Source organism: Diceros bicornis, chromosome 35 (genome assembly GCF_020826845.1).
Source record: "Diceros bicornis minor isolate mBicDic1 chromosome 35, mDicBic1.mat.cur, whole genome shotgun sequence".
Lineage (NCBI taxonomy): Eukaryota > Metazoa > Chordata > Mammalia > Perissodactyla > Rhinocerotidae > Diceros > Diceros bicornis.
Genome location: NC_080774.1, coordinates 28,595,916 through 28,620,869, shown reverse-complemented (window position 1 = coordinate 28,620,869; position 24,954 = coordinate 28,595,916). Strand labels below are relative to the sequence as shown.

At 46.4% G+C, this 24,954-nt stretch overlaps 1 protein-coding gene across 10 annotated transcripts in view; it reads right to left on the bottom strand.

Moving 5' to 3' along the window:
• CABIN1 (calcineurin binding protein 1) overlaps window positions 1-24,954 on the bottom strand; it is a 156,034-nt gene that overhangs the window by 125,462 nt on the left and 5,618 nt on the right. For 8 of the 10 annotated variants that reach the window (XM_058531936.1, XM_058531945.1, XM_058531940.1 and 5 more), the window contains exons 2-8: window positions 12,207-12,284; window positions 11,256-11,348; window positions 10,028-10,141; window positions 7,120-7,254; window positions 5,895-6,075; window positions 2,174-2,303; window positions 589-738 (exon numbers count right to left, since the gene is read on the bottom strand). In XM_058531936.1, coding sequence (XP_058387919.1) covers window positions 589-738; window positions 2,174-2,303; window positions 5,895-6,075; window positions 7,120-7,254; window positions 10,028-10,141; window positions 11,256-11,348; window positions 12,207-12,209 — 806 coding nt within the window. In that variant the 5' untranslated portion in view covers window positions 12,210-12,284. Of the gene's footprint in view, window positions 1-588; window positions 739-2,173; window positions 2,304-5,894; window positions 6,076-7,119; window positions 7,255-10,027; window positions 10,142-11,255; window positions 11,349-12,206; window positions 12,285-14,057; window positions 14,172-24,954 lie in introns of those variants that run through there. The other 2 variants (XM_058531938.1, XM_058531937.1) reach the window with 2 other exon arrangements.

Genomic DNA, 24,954 nt, shown 5'->3' with positions numbered 1-24,954 from the left:
AAGGTCAGAATTTCAAAAACAGAACCTGCACACCAGATCTCACTAAGGGGCGAAACTACCCAAGGTCCAGGGGGCTGCCAATACCAGCTGGCCCTTCCTGTGGGGGAAAGCTCCCAAGCGCTGTGAGACTCACAAGAGCTATGCTGAGGCCCATCTTCCAGGGCACCCCATGTGGCCCTGGAGGGACAGCATGAACTCGAGAGCAAGGAAGCCCAGACCTGGGATCAACCCCAGGTTCCCCATTCACCATTTAACTGCTCTGAACCTGGTTTCCTCCTATCAAGTGCTGGGCAAATGTGAGCTCCTTTTCTCTCTGGGTAGGGCAGACTGAGGGGGTGCATACAGGAATGTGGCAGGTGGCTGGGGTCAAGCACAGCAACAGCAAAGAGGGACTTAGACTGAGTGTACTTGGCAGAGGCCTTCCCTGCTTCTTAGCAGTCAACAAGTAAGTGCACGCCTCCAGCCATCTGCTGAAAACGCACCCAGCTCCAACACATGCCACCAGCCCAGGGTCAGGCCTCGGGGTCTGTCCCTCTTGTGCAGGGCCCACTGGCCGACCCAGCATTCCCAGAGACCCAGACAACCTACGTGAAGAAGGGGATGGGCTGCACCAGCTTCAGGTCTGGCTCCTTCTCCCGCACAGTCAGCGCTTGCCTCTTCTTCCGCAGTCCCAGGGCCTCATCCACGATGGCCTGTGTCTCAGCCGCACTCACCGACACATCATGAATCGACATGTCACTAACAGTGCATAAGACAGGGAGAAATTACTATATTACAAACTAGAGCTGAGGGTGAAATTTTATAGACAGGGATGCAGTTAATACCCTTTAATCTATATTAATTCTTCCCACAAATAAAATAACCACTTGAGTCTGGCCTCAAAAGGGCAGCAATTAGCATTCTTAATTAATACACACATACACTAGAAATGACTAATACCCTTTGTTCCTTTTACAATTCAAAATTGAGCAAAGGGTTTTCATATGTATTAACAGTATCATATTAATGTCAGAACAGCCACAGAAAAATAAAATCTTCCTCTCATTTATAGAAAATTTTAAAAGAATTTAACTAGCCCATCCTACCCAACTCAACAAAATACCATCAGACCAGGCAAGCTCACCAAAGTTTACGGTATCCCCAAACTACAGAAAGGGCGGGAGCTTTGAGGCCACAGGTGCCCTCCCACAGACACACTTCTGTCTGAGGTAGCCGGGCAGTACCTGCCCTCCCGTCCCTGATGACTGCCAGCAGGGGTCCACAGAGTCCCTCGCCTATGGATCTGCCTATCTGTTTTGTCTATTTCTCCAAAGAAGGTTAGTTCCCTCAGGACAGATATGAACAAGAGGCATAGTCTTACAAGAGACAGACACGGAGATAAGCAACCACTAATTCCCCAACAGGTGAGTTCCAGGGCCCTAGGAAATACCAGAGGACAGAGGAGTTCATTTGGCTGGAAGGTTTGAGGGAGAGAGGCAGGCAGAGTTTGGAAAGCTGCCAAGAGGTGACCCAGGAGCTGGAACACAAAAAAGGAGCAATGGCACGACAGGTGGAGAGGCATTGGCATTCCAGGAGAGGGCACAGTGGCAGCCAGAGTGCAGTGTCATTTCTAGGACAGTATACAACAGGGCCAGGCCTGGAATCTGCCAAGGACCTGGGGCAGCTCTTCTCCTAGGGAAGGGAGAAGCAGGGGGGCGAGGAGAAGAACTAAGGTACGGGGGTCAGACTATAAAGGACCTCCTGGGTGATGCTACAGAGCATGAGCTTTGTCCTGGAGGCAAGGCAGGGGCGGCACAGGGTCACAGTCATGTTTGGGACACTGAACTTGGGCAGCACTGGGAGTAAACCCCTGGAAAGGGGAATGGTGAGTGGTGAGCAGGCGAGGTGGACAGCAGGCTGCTGCAAGCGGTCCAGGGGAGACCTAGTGAGTGCCGAGAGCCAGACAGGGCAGTGGGAAAGGAGGGCAGGAGACATCCAAGGAGGCAGTGCTAAGATGAGGCACACAGTTGAGTAATAAACAAGACAGATCAAAGCCAGTTCACCAGATGAGGGGGTGTAGCAGGGGATGAATTGCAGGGGCTCCTCCGCTAGGAGGTCAGGACCTGAGAGAATGAGGTGCACCACACTGGGGAAAGGGGTGTGCAGGCCCAGCACAGGAAGAGGCAGGACCCACCATTTAAGGAACATTCGGAGAGAGTCCTTCCTGAGACAAGGCTGCTCCTCAAAGATCTTCTCCTTGAGAACCAGCCCTTTGCTGTACCGGCAATCCTTCTCCAAAGCTTTGCAAATGAAGTACAGACATGCTGGCAGGGAAAGAAACAGTATGACTTGTGAGTGGATACTCCAAACCTCTAGCCTTGCCAGCTAACAACAAGACAAGGTCACCACTCTAGAATCAAAGAAACATATGGTAAATGATAACAAGATACCACTTTAACCGATTCAACTGGGAAAGATTTCTGAAACTACTACTACCCACAGTAGATGGGGCAAACCCAAACGCTACCAGGGGAGGACAGACTGTATGACCTTTCTGGAGAACCACAGGCATTACACACAGCGCCTAGCCAACCCACCAATCCACTTCTAGGAATTGCCGCAAAAAACCTACAGGTTCCACAGTGATTAGCTATTAGCTGACTGGAAAATAGCCTTCAACAAATGAGGAAACCACTCAGTACCCCACCATGGGGGCCTGGTTAAGGAAGGTTTCCCCAATCCACACACCAGGTTACTGAGCAGCCACTGTACAGATGGTTGAGGGGTGTGCTTACTGACCAAAAGGAAGCCACAAGACAGCCTGGGGAGGGGTGTGCTTACTGACCAAAAGGAAGCCACAAGACAGCCTGGGGAGGGGTGTGCTTACTGACCAAAAGGAAGCCACAAGACAGCCTGGGGAAGAGGCAGGGGACCAAACAGGCCATAGAGTGTGACTCCATTTGTACACTTAAGGCCGGTTTCTATTCCTTTTGTTTAATCTGTATTTTCCAATCTTTCTCCTTTTCTTTTTCTTTTTTTAAACTGTTCTTATTAAAAAAAACAGTTACTGCCTGCAATTGAAGACATGGACATCATTCATATCAACGAGCCTTCTCAAATGAACGATCTGGAGAGCACGTGCCCACTGTGGCTCCTCCAGGAGTGGAGACAGTAACAGGCAAACTTACACACAGAGAAGAAGGGGAGAGTGTGGACCGACGAGGCAGAGCTGGCATGTGATGATGAAAGCCTTTAGTATCCGCAGGTGGGGACAGCCCTGACAAAGGTGACTGCTACAATCCCCAGCGGGCTCGGTGCTGCCAGGCCCCGTGAATACACGGGGAAACAGCACAGGGCAGCAGAGCCCCGGCTCCACTCTGCCCATGCCCTGCAACCGCTACCGGGCCCTGCTCAGCTTCTGAGTAAGAGTGTGGGTGCAAGTCACTCCTATTGAGAATAACCAGGAAAAGAGCAGCCAGGGTGAGGAAGAAGGAACGCCAGAGCAGAAGTAGAGCTTAGGGCATGGAAGCTTCGGGAAAGAGAAGGAAGCAGTGTCTTAGTGCGCTACTGCGGGAGAGAACAGAGCCTGGTCACAAAGCTCCGCAGGGACCACACCCCCCAAGACACGTGAAGGCAGTGCCGCCGGTGAGCAGGGAGGGGTCTGTGCAGTCCCAGCACGCCCAGCGAGCTGCTGGCTGAAAGGCTCGGTAGATGGCCCAGAGGTTCCTGCCTCACACAAACAAGGACATGGCTTTTCTGGGACCACGGTGGGACACAAGTGGCCGACAGAGACTTCCAGAGAGAAGACCAGGGAGGCGCTGAGCGTCTGGATGATGCTGTTTCTCGGCAGGCATTTTAGTGGCAGCAGAGCTCACCATGCTAGCTGCACTCCACTAACGCTCCAGCATTGGGAAGGCATTACCCTGAGCACCCCTGCCCACGCATCTCAAATGTGTAAATGCCACTGGGCGTCGATTTAACAGGCTGCTTCTACTTTGGGGTTTAAGCGAGTATAAAATCTGTCAGGGGGCTGGCTTGGTGGTGTAGTGGTTAAGTTCATGTGCTCTGCTTGGATGGCCCAGAGTTCGCAGGTTCGAATCCCGGGAGCAGACATACACACCACTCATCAAGCCATGTGTGTCGGCATCCCACATATAAAATAGAGGAAGATGGGCACAGATGTTAGCTCAGGGCTAATTTTCCTTAGCAAAAAGAGGAAGATTGGTGACAGATGTTAGCTTAGAGCCAATCTTCCTCACCAAATAAATAAATAAAATAAAAATAAAATCTATCAGGACTCTCAAAGATACATGCATCAGTCCAATCGCCCAAACCTATTTTTCCCACAAGAACGTAAACTTCCCAATCACAATTTCTCCTATCACGAGAGAGGGGTGCAGACAACTAAACCAGGTGGCCAGGGAAAGAAGGCTGAACACAAGACTGTCCATCTCAAGGTGGCACTCAAGCTGCGGGAAGAGCATTCACGACTAACAGCCTCTGGAAGAAGACACTGCTAGAGTCAAAACAGTGCCCCCGGGGACTAGCATATTCTGCTGGTAGGAATGAAAACTCGGGCAACCCATAGAGCAGGTTCTTATGTCCACCGGAGGAAGTGTGCAAAAACATTCACAGCAGCATGATGCAAGAGCCCAAACCTGGCAATAACCCAAACGGGCAAGCACAGGATGGCCCAATGTGTAGATGCACGTAACAGACCACACGGCACTGTAAGAGGCCTAGCAACTGCCGCGCCCTACACAGGTGTGCTCACAGGTGGGACGACGCAGCCAGGGGAGTCAGGCTGAGAAGAGCATGCCGCCAGCTGACATGCCCTAGAGGCTCGACGACAAGCAGAGCACATCTCTGGTGACAACAGGGAGAAATCAAGGTCACCTCAGGGGTGGGTAATGACTGGAACAAGACCCAAAGCAGCCCGCCTTATGGGCTCTGCAAACATTCTGGATCTTGACGTGTTTCGTGCACAGACACTGATGGACCTCAAACTTGTGCACTTTATTGTGTGTGTGTTTCACCTCAATTAAAAAGATTTAAAAAGTGGTTACGAAGAACAAGAACTGGAGGTGGGGACGGGTGAGCAGGGCCTAGTGCTTCTCAACATACTCCATCCTGGTGCTATTTGTCTGTGAAAAAGAAAGGAAAAAGCCTCTGCAAGTCAGTTTGCCAGGCTTAAACCTTCGAAGTGGTAAGTGCTCGTCAGCATGTCTGTACTGAAAAGAATAACTGGACTCTGTGGGGACCAGCCTGCAGCACAGGCAGCCAGCTCCCCCTGCACTCAGCCCTGCTCGGAGTGCTCCTGGACAGCCACCCCCCGCCCAGCCTCAAAGGGCACCCAGAGGAGGCCCCGCCACAGGATGCCCAGAACACCTAATCAGTATCTGCCTTAGGACCAGCCCATGCAAGGGCAGATGTGTTCTCTGCAGAGCAGAGGGCAAGGTCGGGGCCAGGGAGCTGAAGCAACTAGAAGGCAGACTGGGGCTCTGTCTGGCAGAGACCTTTCCAGTAGCCCTGCTGATCTGCAAAGGAATGGGCTGCCTCAAGAGGTAGTGAGGTCCCTGGCACCAGAAGGAGTCAAGCTGCAACTGCCTGGCCATCTATCAGCATATTACAGAAATTGGTTCTGGCACATGATGGGACAGTGCAGGGAGATAAAATGAGATAACCAAAGTGAAAACCACTCAAAGAACAAGCTACTTATTACTACAATGCACTTGATAAACCTTGATTAAGAAAGACAAGCAGAACAAAGCAGGATGCAAAAACATCTCCATTCTCCCCGACAGTGGGCAGAAAGCCCCCAGTGTTTACTTTGGGTTCCAACTTGCCCAAGCCGCCCTCCTTCTTCTGTCCCCAAAACACGAGCACATGGGAGAAAGCACCAAAGCCTAACTCACTTGTGTAATCGCTGAGGGTGTACAGGACAGTGATGAGGTTGTCCAAGCAAGGCCAGTGGTCAGGATTGCACCGCAGACCTTCCTCAAAAGCATGGCGAGCCAGGGGAACCCGGATGAGCTTCAGGGCCACGTGTCCGATTTTATACCAGAGGTTGACATCCGTGGAGTCCAGCATGACTGCCTGGGAGCAGCACAAGCAGAGGGCGCACACACTCAGTCGGCTGTCTCCTGCGCAGGTGCCCATGGTCACGGGAGGGGCGCAGCACCAGCCTGGCCACTCAGACCACCAGGGAAATGGCCACAGAAGCCACATGGACCAATCCATCTGATTCAGAACACTTTCTAGACGCACTGTGTCACTCTGAACATCTGCATTCCTTTCATATTCAATGGGTGAAAGAAGTAGAATGACAAGAAAACATGGGAGTCTCGGGGACTCTAGACAGACCTCGGTTCACATTCCTGCTCCTACACTGACAGCAGTGATCCCGAGTCTCAGTCTCCTCATCACCAAAATGAGGATAAAGACACCTTCCTTGGGCCGGCCCTGTGGCTTAGCGGTTAAGTGTGCGCACTCCACTGCTGGCGGCCTGGGGTTCGGATCCCGGGCGCACACTGACGCACCGCTTCTCCGGCCATGCTGAGGCCGCATCCCACATACAACAACTAGAGGGATGTGCAGCTATAACATACAGCTATCTACTGGGGCTTTGGGGGGGAAAAAATAAATAAATAAAATCTTTAAAAAAAAAAAAAAGACACCTTCCTTGCCAGATGGCGTGAGGATCGGCACGTGCGTGGAAAGCAGTTAGCATGGTGTCTGTACATCAGAGGTGCCCACAGAAGATAATGGCAATACTATTATGAACGGGTACAGGGTGCCAGGTGTCAGGTTCAGTTCTTAGCACCTGTATCTGTACCAATCCATTTCATTCATTCCTTCACAATCATCCTCTTCTTTTATTACTCCCACTATACTGGTGTAGACCTGGAGGCCCAGAGAGATTAAGCAACTCACGCGCAGTTACATGGAATGGCAGAGGAAGAACTCACACGCAGGCCCCTGTTCTCCAGGCCTCTCTAAACTTGCTCCAGGGCCTCGGGCACTACAGCTTGGTGATGCACCACTGCAAATTCTTCTTTTCAGCCAACAAGGCCACAACCTCACCCCCTGCACCAAGAGCCTTCAAGCACCCGTGGGAGCTGAGCATTGCCAAAAGCGCACCTCCAAGTAGAACTCCATGGCGGTCTCCAGGTCCTCTCGCTGGGCTGCCAGCTGGGCCAGATTCTTATACGTGGAGTATTTCAGCATCAGCCCGGGGTGTTTCAACCCCTCTTTCTCATCACCTGACGAAACTGCCTGTGAACAAAACAGAGGAGCAGAAGTGACACCTAGGCCCTGAAGATCAGCAGGCAGTCAGCAGGACACCTGGCTTCCGGGCTGGCCTCTGCCACGGGCCCTTGGGTCAGTCTGGGCCACCCTCACCGGAGAATGAAAGTGCTACACCAGATGCTGTTAGAGGACCCCTCCAGCTCTGAACACAGAGAAGAAAGGCCAGACCACCATGAGGAAGTGTGCAGACAGCCTAGACACCAAAAGAGACAAAGGGAACCGCCACATCTGAGAGTTCAAGCCTGGAGCCAGCAGCTGCCGCCTGGCAGGTCTGAAGAAGGCGGGACAGGGTATGAGCAGGCTGCCCGGGCACCTGCCTGGGGTGAAACTCCAGGCCCTGCCTTCTGCCCCCGGGCAACTTACACATCCCTCCACATCCTGCAGCAGGAAGAGCACCAGATTTGGAGTCAGGAGGATGAGGTCCCAACTCTGTAACTTGTCACACAACCATGGACAAGTTACTTTATCTAAAAAGGTAGTGTCCCAAGGACGTCTGTAATATAAGGACAATAATTCCTACCCTAAATATCAAAAGTGAAAGGGAGCCAAAAGAGAATAAAGATTGTAAACACACTTTATGGAAAGAGTTGTTTCACCACAGCTTTTACGACAACTCCTAGAAAACCTTACAACTTCTAAGAAACCACTGATTAGAAAAACTATTGCTCTAACCACAGGACAAAGAGTAAAACATTTTCTAACAGAAAAACTCGCTAGCACAAAGAAGTTCTTCCCAGGGGCAGGTCCACATTCCAGCTTTGTCCTGGGACAGGTCACATTCACACGTCGTTCATGTTTGGAACAGGGAAGACCACAGGACGTGCAATCTTCACGCACCCCTTGACTAATCCAAGAAATCTACGCTAGAGCTCTTAAGGAATTACATCGAGAAGACTGAAAAGCTCGAGTCAAGCCTCGTTCACTATCTTCTACTGTCATCTGGTTCATACTGCACAAAGATCTCCAAGAACGGGCTGACCAGGGCTGGACTCCAGGTGCCTTTGCCTCTCCAGGTACAGAACTATTCAAAAAATGGTGTGAACATAGTCACAGAGGATGAGTCTACTTCAGAGACTAGATGGTCAGTGACACATCCACACACAGCAGAGGACACTCTCGTGATTAATGTCCACCTAACTGACCAGCTGGATTCAGCGCCACTTTCCATCCTCCGTGAAAGGCTCGCCCCAACAAGCCCCCTCCAGCATGCCCACCAGCTAAGCTGTACTCTTCCTAGGAGTCAGCAGAGTTCCAGGGCCAGTTCACGCCAAGTGTTTGTAAGACTATAATTATGTAACGTAGTTTCATATTAAGTACACCAATGCCAGATGAGTGTGAAAAGAAACTTTTCTGTATATTTTCTGTACTTTTCAATTGTTTATAATCAGCAAGTTTTATAAGCAAACGGGGACGGGTCCTAAACAATCTGAGAGATGGACACCCCTACGACTATAAGGCTGACACACGGCCAGCGCCCTCTGGTCGCAGGCCCCGTGCCTGGCCCCTATCCGGTGCTGGCCCACCTGCATTAGCGCTGTATTTAGACTGCTGGCTCAGTGCTGTGCTTACCCGCCCCCGTCTCCAAGTTCCGCTCCACCGTGGCCTGAGAGGGAAGACCCACTCCTGAAACACGGCCAGCACCTGGCCCACAGCTGGAGCTCAGCAGCAGCGGAATAAAGCCATTCATCCTCTCTGGGCCCTCACTCCCTCCCTACTAATAGGGGAGTAGTGGGTCATAATTCCCACGGCCCTAATTCCAAGGCACTAAACCAGCACCAGAGAATCTTGACAAGCTACACAATTAGAAATATGAAAAGATCCCTTGAGTGAGAGAAGGGATAGACACTTTCAGCTGACAGTTAGAACTCAGTTAGCATTCTGCCTCATCAGTGATAGAAACCATCAAGGGGCGAGGCTTAAGACACAAGTGTCTGCCTTCCTAGGACTACAGGAGACTCTGCTCAACTGAAGGACTGTGTTCCAGAAAATGCCTGTGGATGGAGTCTGTCCTTACTGCACATTGTCTCTGTGTTTGGTGTTTGGGCACTTGAAAACAAAAATCTTTCCTCCTAATGAAATACACACCTAAATCAATTTCAGGTTGAAACTCATTCAACTGAGGCTTCACGCACTCACCAGTAGCACAATCCCTCCCCTGGATCCAGGTCCGGCCCTGCCTGCCCCTCCCGGCCATAACATATCATAATGTGGCTCTGTGTGTCTCTCCCAACCCTTCTCTCTGACTACGTTTTCCAAAGCTCATGGTGCACCTACACAGGCTCCCCGAGCTTATGGGCTGTCACCCAAATGGCATTTGCCAAAACGCGCTGCCAGCAGGATCATCAGGTATTACAAAACCGTGGGCTCCAATCCTGGCTCTAACACTTCACTAGTTGGGTGGCTTTGAGCCATCAACACCTCACTAAGCCTCCGTTTCCACATCTGTAAAATAGGGAAAATATCCCCACCTTCTTGGCAGAGTGGTTGCGAAGACGAAGTCATGACGATAGCTGACACTGAGGGAGCTCTTACTAAGCGCCGAGAACCGCCCTATGTACTTCACTGGATTCACTCAACCCACACAGCAACCCAACGAAGCAGACGCTCTACAGGTGGGAAGTTGAGTGCCAGAGAGGGGAATCAACGTGTCCAAGGTTACCCAGTTAAGACGTGGGAGGGCAGAGGTCAGATCTAGGCTGCCTGGCTCCAGGGTCCACGGCCTGGCCTGCTGGTGCCTCACCTCTCGCAGCAGGCGCGCCTCCAGGAGCTCATGGTAGGCCTTAGCAGACTCTTCGAACCGGTCATGTTTCTGCAGATCCAGGGCCTTGTGGTACAAGGCAAAAGCCTCTGCCTCCTGTGAACCATGATAGGAAACGTTTTCACGCAGTACGAAGGTTTGTCTTTCTTAAGCCAAAAATGTATTTAAGGGAGGCTGCAGTCAAGGCCACGTGAACTGCCAGCTGCACCCTCTGTAGTGGAAACAGTCCTAACACTCCAGTATCGCAGGAGCTCACCACTGGGAGAAGAACCCCCTGGGAGCCCCCCAAGGAGACCCGAGCAATGCAGGCGCAACTGAGTCTAAGCAACAGCAAAAAACACAGAGACCCAGGACATGGAGTCAGAGCAACGCCAAGGCTATGAGCCCAACTGGCCCTTTTTGGCTGAACCCGGGAGAGTGGCCACAACAGTCAGAATCACCCCGAGATTCCTAGAGAGTACGGATGGTTTCTGTCTGCCACTCTGCCCTAACCTGATCATTGCCCAGGGAGGGTGACGACCTCCTCCGGGACAGAGGGGGCACTGACATCCCTTCCTAGTAGTAGACTTCCGAGAAGGCTCCAGATTGTCCTGGTTTCTCCTGTGAAGGGGGAGGTATACGTTTATTTCAGAAAAAACAAAGACAGGAGCAAACCCTTGTTATATTAAGGTAGGACGTGGGTGGAGAGACAGAAGGAAGGCTGAAATGGAAGCACCGCCAGCCCTCGTAGTTGAGAGGAAAGACCAAAAATCTAGAGAATGAAGTTGAACCTGGCTCCCCACCGACCTTCGGGGAGGCCCAAGCAAGGCAGCTCCCCTCAATGCCTCCTCACACTGTAAAGTGAGGGCGAGGCACTGGGGAACATCGAAGCACCATCTCCCATTCACATGCTACCGTCCCCTGGGTGTGCCAACTCCCAAGGCCTGAAGGAAGAACGGGCTGCATGGAAAGACAGCCCTGGCTGGAGAAGTGGGCCCAGGGGCTGAACTGGCCCAAACATATACTCACAGAATAAATAAAAATTTCTCTTCAGTATGACCATCTCTAAGTGAAGCAGGCTTAACATGAGATAGAGAGCTGGCCATCTTTCAAAATGGGATTTTCCTCTAAAGTCTCACTAAAGAGACATCTCAATGCATTTAAAATGAGGTGTCATCTACAGAAATGAGAAGCAAGGTCTACCTGCAGGGGAAGACCCTGGATTACATACCTGGGCTTCCTTGGTCTGTGTTTTGTGACTTTTAAAGCTTCCTTCATGATCATCCTCAACTGTGGAGCTGGCATTTAAGGCTGCAATTCGAATCTAGAAACAAGGGTTTGAGGGAAGAGAAGAGTGGCTTTTAGTTGAGATGTCACTTGTCTCTTCAACAACCCACAATGAATACAACTCTGCTCCAGCATATCATCTATTCTCCCTCCAACAGCCATGGCCTTCTCAGAAGGTGGGGAATGAACAACAAATGATCACTGGGGGAAAAAATAAGGACCAGAACATGTCTGGGGGAACCGTGCCATCTGTTTCGGGAGCATGTTCTGCGTACTATCCACTGCAAAAGGAACAGAGGCTGGATAAAAAGACAAAATCGTCCCATTTGCAACAACATGGATGGACCTGGAGGGTATTATGTTAGGCGAAATAAGCCAGAGAGAGGAAGACAAACACCACGTGATTTCACTCATGAGTGGAAGATAAACTAACACACGGACAAAGAGAACTGTTTGGTGGTTACCAGGGGCAAGGGGGTTGGGGGTGGGCATGAGGGGGAAGGGATGCATTTATACAGTGACTTACAAACAATAATGTACACCAAAAAATTCACAATGTTATAAACTATTATGACCTCAATAAAAAAAGTAAAAAAAAAAATTAAAAAAAAAAAAAAAAAGGAACAGAGGCTGGGAACATCCAGCAACAGCCCGACACAGCAGAAGATCCAGGCATCAGAATAACAGATTCCAACAGATTCCAAAGGTACCTTTGTACCTTTCCAGCAACAGTGACGAGACCCGGCAAGCCACTTCAACAGAAGGTCAAGCATCCATACCCTCGAATGTGCCAACAGCTCTCCCAGGAGGAAGGCTGCAGAGCCTGCAGGGTCCACCCAGGAAAACGCCCCTCCCCACCAGGAGTGAAGCGAAATGGGCAAGCATCAGTCCTTACCATACTCAGAGAGCTTCAGCACTGCCACTTAGCACTGCTTCCCATCACTGGCAGGGGCTGCGCCAGTCCACAAATCTTCTAGAGAGGAAGCAAGACAGACTGAGAGAGGGCCCATGAAAAGCCAGGAAATGTCCAAGTGCCAGGGCCCCACTGGGAACCAGTCCCCAAACCCACGGGCCTCGCCAGCTCTAGGCACACAGGTTGGCGAGCAAATGCCTCAGGACAGCTGTGTGGTCTGTCACCCAGCGAGCCCCTCAGTCCCTTGCCCAGAGCATCTGCCATGCCCAGCAAGGCACCAGGTGCTGGGGACACAGAGGGGTGAGACCAACTCTTTTCCCCAGGGCTCACTGCTCAGCAGAGGCAACAGACCTATAAACAATTACTTTTTTCAAAAGTTGAATGAAATAAAGAGGAATACAGGTAACAATGAACGGTGGAGAAGACCAATTCACTTGAAGGCGTCCAGGAAGGTGAAGGAGAGAGCCCTTGCATTGAGCCTTGAGGAACGAACAGCACTGCAGTAGAGGGTGGTGAAGCAGAGGCAGGGAGAGCGTGGTGTGATGGGGAAACAGGGAGATAAGTGAGCGCCAACACGGCTGGACCTGAGAGCAGGGATGGGCGTGGAGGACAGGATGACACCATGCTAGGGAACTGGAACTTCACTCTGTAGGCAACAGGGGAGACACTGCGAGTTTTGTAGAGAACAAAATTTTAGAAATGTAAAGGAAAAAAAATTAGAGGTGGGCAGACCAGTTTGAAGTCTGCAAAAAATGACAGGATTGGTGAGGATATGGAGAAATCAGAACCTCATACACTAGTAATGGGAATGTAAAATGGGGCAGCCACTGTGGCAACCAGTCTGGCAGTTGCACAAAATGTGAAACACATACCATATGAGCCAGAAATTCCACTCCTAGGTACCTACCCAAGAGAAATGAAAATGTGTGTCCACACCAAGAGTTGTTCACGAATGTTCACAGCAGCATTATTCATAACAGTTTAAAGGTGGAGGCAACCCAAGTGTCCATCAACTGATGAATGGATAAATAAAATGTGGTATATCCATACAACAGATTATTATTCAGTCGTAAAACAGACTAAAGTACTGATACATGCTACAACATAGCTGAACTTTGAAAACATGCTAAATGAAAGAAGCCAGTCACAAAAGGCCACATATTGTCTGCTTCCATTTATACGAAATGTTCAGAATAAGCAAATCTACAGAAATAGAAAATAGATAGTGGGCTGCGGGAGACGGACAAATGGGGAGTGACATTACTAATAAGTACAGAGTTTCTTTCTGGGGTGAGGAAAATGTTTTAAAATTGACTACGGGGCGGAGGAAGTCAAGATGGCGGCATAGGCAGACTTGGAACTCACCTCCTCCCGCGGACACAGCCAATTTACAACTACTCGTGGAAAAATTACCCGAGACAGAACTGAAATCTGGATAAGAGGAACTCCTGCAACAACGGACAATCCTAACTGAGTTAAAAGAGGCAGAAACTCCCTTCTGGAGAGGAAAAACACCGCCTTCACAAGCCGCAGCTCCTCACGGCCGCCCAGGGGCAGCCCAAAGGTTCGCAGCCCTCCCAGGAGGAGCGGGGCCCTGAGCCGGGGAGCGCCCCCGCTGTGGGCATTTTGTGGACCCAGCACAATTGAGACGAGTGTCATAATATCTGACTTTGCCTGCCACTAAAACATTGGGGAGCACCCCCAGAAAAGCTGGTTCACAAAGAAAGTAAAACCGGCTCTTAAAGGGCCCACGCGCAAACTCACCTGTTTCAGAAAGCAACCTAGAATCACCAGAAAGAGAGGTGCACAGTGCTGTGGTGAAAAGGGACTCACCTGATAGGCCCTGAGTGCATCTCGGTGAGAGGTGAGACCTCTCCAGGGACTGGGACATTGGCGGCGGCCATTGTTGTGGCCTGGTGTGGGCGTACTGACACAGACGCCATTGGAGTTCTCCCTGAGGCCTGCTAGCCCAGGGTCTGCCCCACCCGCTAGACGATTTAATCCAGCTCAGCCAGGGCAGGCAGCCCACCCTAGAGACTGGCCCCACCCAACAACAAGCCCTCAGGCAACTTGTGGGCCTGCATAGATTGGTAACTGGATTCTCTGCAGCCTGGTAACTAAGCCCACTTCAGTGGGGCAGGGCGTGCACAAGGAGCGGGTGGAGAGTGTGGGGCTCCCGCCGTGGAGAGACTGGGTCCGCATCGGGAGGTCGGGGCGCGCACACGGGGCAGGACTGTGTTGACTGTGTGTGTGGATCTGTGGGTGGCAGGGCTCGTCAGCTGCAGAAGACTTGTGCTTCTCAAAGACCCACACAGGGGGTTTGCCCCACCTTCCAAAGCCTGAAACAATTGGGTGCTCCTGTGCCTGAGGCCAGCCCCACCCAGCTGCAATCCTCAGAGAGCTGACAAGAGACCTAAAGGCTGGAGGCTTATAGCAATTGTAAGGCCCTGAGCCTAACAACCTGCCACGCTGGTGGCCTACTCACTTAAAAGAAATACTGCAACACAAATGTGCTATTAAAACTTGCAGCCAACTATGCTGGGGCTCCCCACACCTGATAAAGAGACTGAAGGGCCCACAACAACTACAAGCAACTGAGCATTACAACAGCTGGCCAGGAGCATAACTCGGCCTCCCTGGGCGCCTACAGGGAGAGCAAACAGGCCACAACAGAAGGACACACGTAGCCCACATAGGCGTCACCCCTGGAACATTGAGAACTGAGGGAAGCACACTGCAGGCCTCCTAAGCCATCACTTACATAATGTCACCTATCCAAGAGCAGGAGACGTAGCTGACCTACCTAATACGTAGACACAAGCACAGGGAAAGAGGCAAAATGAGGAGGCAAAGGAATACATTCCAAGTAAGGGAACAGGACAAAACCCCAGAAAAGGAACTAAGTGAAACAGAAATGAGCAACCTACCTGACAGAGAGTTCCAACAAAGAGTATTAAGGATGCTTACTGATCTGGGGAGAAGAACAGATGAACTCAGAATGGCAACAAAGAAATGGAAGATATAAAAAAGAACCAATCAGATATGAAGAATACAATACTGGAAATGAAAAATTCACTAGAGGGACTCAAAAGCAGAATAGAGGATACAGAAGAACGGATCTGTGACCTGGACGAAAGACTAGAAGAAATTACCCAAGCTGAACAGGTAAAAGAGGAAAGAATAAAAAAGAGTGAGGACAGTCTAAGGGACCTCTGGGACAACATCAAGCACACTAACATCCGTATTATAGGTGTCCCGGAAGGAGAAGAGCGAGACAAAGGGGCAAAGAATCTATTTGAAGAAATAATAGATGAAAACTTCCCTAACCTAAGGAAGGAAACAGACATCCAGGTACAGGAATCACAGAGAACCCCAAATAAGATAAACCCAAAGAGGCCCACCACACCAAGACACATCATAATCAAAATGCCCAGATTTAAAGATACAGTGAGAATCCTAAAAGCCGCAAGAGAAAGTCAAGTTACATACAAAGGAAACCCCATAAGGCTATCAGCTGACTTCTGAGCAGAAACCTTACAGGCTAGAAGAGAGTGGCATGATATATTTAAAGTGCTAAAAGGAAAAAACTTACAACCAAGAATACTCTACCCTGGGGCCAGCCCGGTGGCGCAAGTGGTTGGGTGCGCACGTTCCGCTGCGGCGGCCCAGGGTTCGCCGGTTCGGATCCCGGGTGCGCACCGACGCACTGCTTGTTAAGCCATGCTGTGGCGGCGTCCCATATAAAGTAGAGGAAGATGGGCATGGATGTTAGCCCAGGGCCAGTCTTCCTCAGGAAAAAAGAGGAGGATTGGCATTGGATGTTAGCTCAGGGTTGGTCCTCCTCACAAAAAAAAAAAAAAAAAAAAAAAAAAAAGAATACTCTACCCAGCAAGGTTATCATTCAAAATGGAAGGAGAGATCAAAAATTTCCCAGACAAGCAACAATTAAAGGAGTTTGTCACCAAGAAACCTGTGCTACAAGAAATGTTAAAGGGACTGATTTAAGGGGAAAAGAGAAGACCACAAATAAGAAAAATTATCTATTTCCATGATATTATCGAGGGTAATGGATACAAATGTACAAAAGAGAGGTTGGATATGATATCAAAAACATAAAAGGAGGGAGGAGGGGAGTTAAAGAGTAGAGTTTTCAGAGATCAAACTAAAGAGACCAGCAATTCTGTATAGAAGAAGAAAGGAACAGAGAAGGACTACTAAAACACTGAGAAAAAAAAAAAGTTAAAAAATGGCAGAAAGTACATACTTATCAATAGCTACTTTAAACGTCAATGGACTAAATGCTCCAATTAAAAGGCATAGGGTGGCTGATTGGATAAAAAAACAAGACCCATATAGATGCTGCATACAAGAGACACACTTCAGACCTAGAGACACTCACAAACTGGAAGTGAAGGGATGGAAAAAGATACTCCATGCAAATGGCAATGAAAAGAAAGCTGGGGTAGCAGTATTCATATCAGACAAAATAGACTTTAAAACAAAAACTGTAAAAAGAGACAAAGAAGGGCATTACATAATGATCAAGGGAACAATCCAACAAGAGGATATAACACTTGTAAATATCTACACACCCAATGTAGGTGCCCCTAAATATATAAAGCAATTATTAACAGACACAAAAACAGAAATACACAGTAACACAATAATAGTAGGAGACTTTAACACTCCACTTACACCAACGGACAGATCATCCAAACAGAAGATCAATAAGGAAACATTGGCCTTAAATGACACACTAGAACAGATGGACCTAGTAGATATATACAGAGCATTCCATCCAAAAACCAAAGAATACATGTTCTTTTCAAATGCACATGGAACATTCTCCAGGATTGATCACATATTAGGCCACAAAACAAGTCTCCATAAATTTAAGAAGATTGAAATAATACCAGGCATCTTTTCTGACCACAACAGTATGAAACTAGAAATCAACTATAGGAAGAAAATCAGAAAAGCCACAAATACAAGGAGATTAAACAAAATGCTACTGAACAACGACTGGGTCAACAAAGAAATCAAAGAAGAAATCAAAAAATACCTGGAGACAAATGAAAATGAAAATACGACAAGCCAGAATTTATGGGATACAGCAAAAGCGGTTCTAAGAGGGAAGTTTATAGCAATACAGGCCTATCTCAACAAACAAGAAAAATCTCAAATAAACAATCTAACAATGCACCTAAAGGAACTGGAAAAAGAAGAACAAACAAAGCCCAAAATCAGTGGAAGAAGGGAAATAATAAAAATCAGAGCAGAAATAAATGAAATAGAGACCAAAAAACAATAGAAAAAATTAATAAAACCAAGAGCTGGTTCTTTGAAAAGATAAACAAAATTGACAAACCTTTAGCTAGACTCACCAAGAAAAAAAAAGAGAAGGCACAAATAAGTAAAATCAGAAATGAAAGAGGAGAAATTATAACAGACACCTCAGAAATACAAAAGATTATAAGAGACTACTACGAAAAGCTATATGCCAACCAATTCGACAATCTGGAAGAAACTGCATAAATTCTTAGAATCATACAACCTTCCAAAACTGGATCAAGAAGAAGTAGAGAATTTGAATAGACCAATCACCAGTAAGGATATCGAAACAGTAATCAAAAACCTCCCCAAAAATAAAAGTCCAGGAACAGACAGCTTCCTTGGCGAATTCTACCAAACATTCAAAGAAGACTTAATACCTATCCTTCTCAAACTCTTCCAAAAAATTGAGGAGGGGGGGAAGCTCCCTAACTCATTCTACGAAGCCGACATTACCCTGATACCAAAACCAGACAAAGACAACACAAAAAAAAGGAAATTACAGGCCAATATCACTGATGAACATCGATGCAAAAATCCTCAACAAAATACTAGCAAATCGCATACAACAATACGTTAAAAAGATTATACACCATGATCAAGTGGGATTTATTCCAGGTATGCAGGGATGGTTTAACATTCGCAAATCAATCAATGTGATACACCACATTTAATAAAATGAAGAATAAAAATCACATGATCATCTCAATAGATGCAGAGAAAGCATTTGACAAGATACAGCATCCATTTATGATAAAAACTCTGAATAAAATGGGTATAGAAGGAAAGTACCTCAACATAATAAAGACCATATATGAGAAACCCACAGCTAATATCATCTTCAATGGTGAAAAACTGAAAGCTATCCCCCTAAGAACAGGAACCAGACAAGGATGCCCACTGTCACCACTCCTATTTAACATAGTACTGGAAGTCCTAGCCAGAGCAATCAGGCAAGAGAAAGAAATAAAAGGGATCCAAATTGGAAAGGAAGAAGTGAAACTCTCACTATTTGCAGATGACATGATTTTATATATAAAAAACCCTAAAGAATCCACCAGAAAACTTTTAGAAGTAATAAACGAATATGGTAAAGTTGCAGGATACAAGATCAACATACAAAAATCAGTTGCATTTCTATACACTAACAACGAAGTAGCAGAAAGAGAAATTAAGAATACCACCCCATTTACAACTACAACAAAAAGAATAAAATACCTAGGAATAAACTTAACCAAAGAGGTGAAAGAGCTGTACACTGAAAACTATAAAACATTGCTGAAAGAAACTGAAGATGACACAAAGAAATGGAAAGATATTCCGTGCTCCTGGATTGGAAGAATTAACATAGTTAAGATGTCCATACTTCCTAAAGCCATCCATAGATTCAATGCAATCCCTATCAAAGTTCCAACAACATTTTTCACAGAAATAGAACAAAGAATCCTAAAATTTATATGGAACAACAAAAGAACCCGAATAGCTAAAGGAATCCTGAGAAAAAAGAACAAAGCTGGAGGTATCACACTCCCTGATTTCAAAATATACTACAAAGCTATAGTAATCAAAACAGCATGGTACTGGCACAAAAACAGACACACAGATCAATGGAATAGAATCAAAAGCCCAGAAATAAACCCACACATCTATGGGCAGCTAATCTTTGACAAAGGAGCCAAGAACACACAATGGAGAAAAGAAAGTCTCTTCAACAAATAGTGTTGGGAAACTGGATAGCCACATGCAAAAAAATGAAAGTAAACCCTTACCTTACACCATACACAAAAATTAACTCCAAATGGATTAAAGACTTGAATGTAAGACCTGAAACTATGAAACTTCTAGAAGAAAACATAGGCAGTACGCTCTTCGACATCAGTCTTAGCAACATATTTTCAAGCACCATGTCTGACCAGGCAAGAGAAACAACAGAAAAAATAAACAAATGGGACTACATCAAACTAAAAAGCTTCTGCACAGCAAAGGAAACTATCAACAAAACAACCTAACAACTGGGAGAAGATATTTACAAACCATACATCTGATAAGGGAATAATCTCCAAAATATATAAAGAATTCATGCATCTCAACAACAAAAAAACTACCAACCCAATTAAAAAATGGGCAAAAGACCTGAACAGACATTTCTCCAAAGAAGATACACAGATAGCCAACAGACACATGAAAAGATGTTCAAAAACATTATCAGGGAAATGCAAATCAAAACTACAATGAGATATCACCTCACGCCCATCAGAATGGCTATAATTAACAAGACAGGAAACAACATGTGTTGGAGAGGATGTGGAGAGAAGGGAAGTCTCATACGCTGCTGGTGGGAGTGCAAACTGGTGCAGCCACTATGGAAAACAGTATGGAGATTCCTCAAAAAATCAAGGATAGAACTACCATATGACCCAGCTATTCCACTGCTGGGTATTTATCCAAAGAACTTGAAAACACCAATGCATAAAGATACATGCACCCCTGTGTTCACTGCAGCCTTATTCACAATAGCCAAGACTTGGAAGCAACCTAAGTGCCCATCAAGGGACGAATGGATAAAGAAGATGTGGTATATACACACAATGGAATACTACTCAGCCATAAGAAACGATGAAATCCAGCCATCTGTGACAACATGGATGGACATTGCGGGTATTATGCAAAGTGAAATAAGTCAGAGGGAGAAGGTCAAATACCGTGTGATTTCCTTCATTAAGTAGTAGATAATAACAACAATAAACAAACACATAGAGACAGAGATTGGATTGGTGGTTACCAGAGGGGAAGGGGGGAGGGAGGAGGGCGAAAGGGATAATTCAGCACAAGTGTGTGGTGATGGGTTGTAATTAGTATTTGGGTGGTGAACATGATGTAATCTATGCAGAAATAGAAGTATAATGATGTACACCTGAAATTTATACACTGTTATAAACCAATGTTACTGCAATAAACAAAAAAATAAATAAATAAAATAAAATAAAATTGACTATGGTGATGGTTAGACAACTCTTTGAATACACTAAAAACCACTGAACTGTACAGCTTACAGAGATGAACTGTATGGTATCTGAATTATGTGCTATTAGTAAACAAAGAGATGCCGGGAGCCTGGATGGGGCAGTGGCAGTGGGGATGGAGGGGACACACTCCTGGAGGTAGACTCTCAGAACTCTGCGCCTGGGAGGCTGGAGGGAGCAGCAGGGGTTCTGGATAACACAAGGGGTTCTGGCCTGAGGGGCTGGGAGGGGGAGGTGGCACCACCAAACAAGCCTGAGATGACAGAGGGAGGAGCCAGAGAAAGTCCCATCTGAGAGGCTGACACAAGGCCCTGAAAGGCAGTAAGAATGAGCCTTGGCAGACAGACTGAACACGTGCTCCATTTACATAGAATAAAATGACCATTAGTACTGCCAGCAGAGTTTACAGCAATGACTTCGAGCTTGGGCTTCCACACGGGCTCTGAGTTCTCCAAGGGTTCTTACAAAGAAGGAAGTACAGTCCTTTCACAGACAAGGAAGACTCAAACCTCGCCTGAGCTGATAGCTATTTTATCTCCTGGGTCCTACATTTAGAAAAAAAGAATGCTGCTGATTAAGTCTGGAAACTGCTGCTTCACCATAAGCTATAACTTGATGGACATTGTGACCACCATACAATATGAAAACAAAAAGAGAGAGAGAGAAAAGTAGAAACTATAGCATTAAAACTCTGCATCTAGACTATTATTTTTAAAAAACACAGACACAGAAAATAACGAGTGTTAGCAAGGATGTGGAGAAGTTGGAACCCCTGTGCATTGCTGGTGGGAATATAAAATGGTGCAGCCGCTGCAGAAAATAGTATGACCATATGACCCAGCAATTCCACTTCTGGGTATATACAAAGGAATAGAAAGCAGGGTCTCAAAGAGATATTTTGTATACCCATGTTCACAGCAGCACTATTCACAACAGCTAAAATGTAGAAGCAACCCAAGTGTCCACTGACAGATGAATGGATAAGCAAAATGTGGTATCCACATACAATGGAACATTATTCAGCCTTACAAAGGAAGGAAATTCTGACACATGCTACAACATGAATGAGCCTTAAAACAACATTATCCTAAGTGAAATAAGCCAGTCACAAAAGGGCAAACACTGTATGATTCCACTTACATGAGGCACCTAGAATTGGCAAATTCATAGAGACAGAAAGTAGAATGGTGGTTACCAGGAGCTGGGAGAAAGAGGGATTTGGGAGTTACTGCCAAATGGGTACAGTTTCTGTTTGGGATGATGAAAAATTCCTGAAATAGTGGTGATGGTTACAGAATATTTTGAATGTATTTAATGCCACCCAATTTTTTTTAAATGGTTGAAATAGCAAATTTTTTTTTTATTTTCTTATTTTTTTTTTGTGAGGAAGATCAGCCCTGAGCTAACATCCATGCTAATCCTCCTCTTTTTGCTGAGGAAGACCAGCTCTGAGCTAACATCTATTGCCAATCCTCCTCCTTTTTTTCCCCCCCCAAAGTCCCAGTAGATAGTCGTATGTCATAGTTGCACATCCTTCTAGCTGCTGTATGTGGGACTCGGCCTCAGCATGGCGGGAGAAGCAGCGCGTCGGGGCGCGGCCAGGGATCCGAACCCGGGCCGCCAGTAGCAGAGCGCCCGCACTTAACCGCTAAGCCACGGGGCCGGCCCTGAAATGGCAAATTTTATGTTGTCTATATTTTGCCACAATTTTAAAAAATATCAACTAAAAATGAACAAAAGACTTTAACAGACACCTCACCAAAGAAGATATATAGATTGCGAGGAAGTTCATGAAAAGATGTTCAACATCACTAGTCATCAGGGAAATGCAAATTAAAACCAGGATGAGGGGCCAGCCTGGTGGCGTGCTCCGCTGCGGCGGCCCGTGGTTCGCCGGTTCAGATCCCGGGCACGCGCCGACGCACCACTTGTCAAGCCATGCTGTGGCAGCGTCCCATATAAAGTGGAGGAAGATGGGCACAGATGTTAGCCCAGGACCAGTCTTCCTCAACAAAAAAAGAGGAGGATTGGCAGATGTTAGCACAGGGCTGATCTTCCTCACAAAAAGAAAAAAGAAACAGAAAAACAGGATGAGCTACTGTTACACACCTATTAGAATGGCCACACTGTTTAAAAAATTGATAATGCCAAGTCCCAGTGAGAATACAGAGCAACTGGAACTCTAATACACTGCTGACAGGAATGGGAAATGGTACAGCCACGCTGGAAAATAGCTTCTTATAAAGTTCAACTTACACTTACCATACGACACAACAACCTCACTCCTATCCTACCCCAGAGAAATGTTCACACGAAACTTATATATAAATGTTTATAGCAGCTCCATTCAAATCATCAAAAAGTGCAAACACACCAAACATCCTTCAACAGGTGAATGGATAAACTGTTGTGATATATCATATAAAGGAAAACTGCTCAGTAAGAATACCGCTTACATAGGCCAGCCCTGGTGGCCTAGTGGTTAAGTTCGGTGTGCTCTGCTTTGGCGGCCAGGGTTTGGTTCCCAGGTGCAGACCTACACCGCTTGTCTACCAGTGGCCATGCTCTGACAGCAGCTCACATATAAAATAGAGAAAGATCGGCAACAGATGTTAGCTCAGGGAGACTCTTCCTCAGCAAAAAAAAAAAAGAATACAGCTTATACAATGGAATAGTACTACCAATTAAAAGGAACCGACAGGAGCCGGCCCCGTGGCTTAGCGGTTAAGTGCGTGCACTCCGCTGCTGGCGGCCGGGGTTCGGATCCCGGGCCCGCACCGACGCACCGCTTGTCAGGCCATGCTGTGGCGGTGTCCCACACAAAGTGGAGGAAGATGGGCACGGATGTTAGCTCAGGGCTGATCTTCCCCACAAAACAAAAATAAAAGGAACCAACAATTGATACACGTAACAACTTGGATAAATCTCAAAGGTGTTTTGCTGAGCGAAAGAAGCCAGTCTCCAAAGGTTCCATACTGTATGATTCCATTTACATGACATTCTTGAAAAGACAAAACTATAGTGAAAGAGAACACGTCAGTGGTGGCCAGGGGTAGGGAACAGTGTCTATGATGGGGTAGCATAGGGGTATTCTGGGGTGTGATAGAACTGTTCTGTACCTTGATTGTGGTACTGGTTACACAAATCTATACACATGTTAAAAGTCATAGAACTCTACACCCCAAAAAAGGTCAAATAATTTAACTCATTAAATTAAATTTAATAAATATAAAAATATTTTAATAAAAATAAATACAATATTTTAAAAGAGTGCAGGGGAGCGATCTAGCTATCAGACAAAGTATAATTCAAGCCCAAAAGTATGAAATGTGACAAAAGGGGCAATTCACACCGAGATATAACACTTCACATACACCAAATAACAGAGCATCCAATTTTAAGAAGCAAATACCACAAGAGATGCAAGCACACATAGACAGAAACACAGTAATAAGAGACTTTCATTCGCCACCCTCAGTACAAGACAGATCAAGTGGAGAAAAAATAAGGAGACAGAAGATCTGAACAAGAAAACAAATAGAGCAGAACTTAGGGATGTGTATCAAACTACACCCTACTAAGAAAGTCTACGTGTTCTTCTCCAGTGCTCACAGCAAATCCACAAAAAAAACTGATCGTGTATTAGTTCACAAAGAAAACACCTTCTATAAAGGAAAAATATTAAAAACAACACTCCCTGAACACAATACATTAAATCTAGAATTTACTAACACCATCATCACCAACAGCAAAAGAAAGGTCCTTCTATCTAAAAATTTAAGAATCTCCTATTAAACAACTTCTGGGTGAAAGGAAATGCAACTAAAATTGGAGAAATCTGAAGAAATACTAACAATGAAAACACATATCACACATGTGAAAATACAATGAAATCATTTAAGGGGCAAAAAAATCACATGATTATCTCCGTAGAAGAGAAAGCCTCTGACACCCAAGAAAACAGAAATTGAGGGATACTTTCTCAACAAGGTAAAATATATATACCTTAGTCCTAAAACCAAAATCTTATTTACTGGAGAAACACTAGAGGTATTTCCATTAATATCAGCAACAAAGTAAGTTACCCATCATGTCTGCTACTACCCACCACTGTACTAGGAGTATTAGCACTGCAGTTAGAAAAGGGACACCAATTAGAGGAATAAGAACGGGTAACGAAGAAGTAAAACTAGCATTAACTGCAGATAATATGATAGAGTACCTGGAAAACCCCAAAATCAATGATAAAACAATAATAAAAGGACTCAGTCAAGTAACACAATATAAAATTAACATACGAAAATCAACAGCCTTCACATACACAAAGAGAAGACATTATGGTGAGAAAAATACCATTTGCAATAGCAACAAAATAA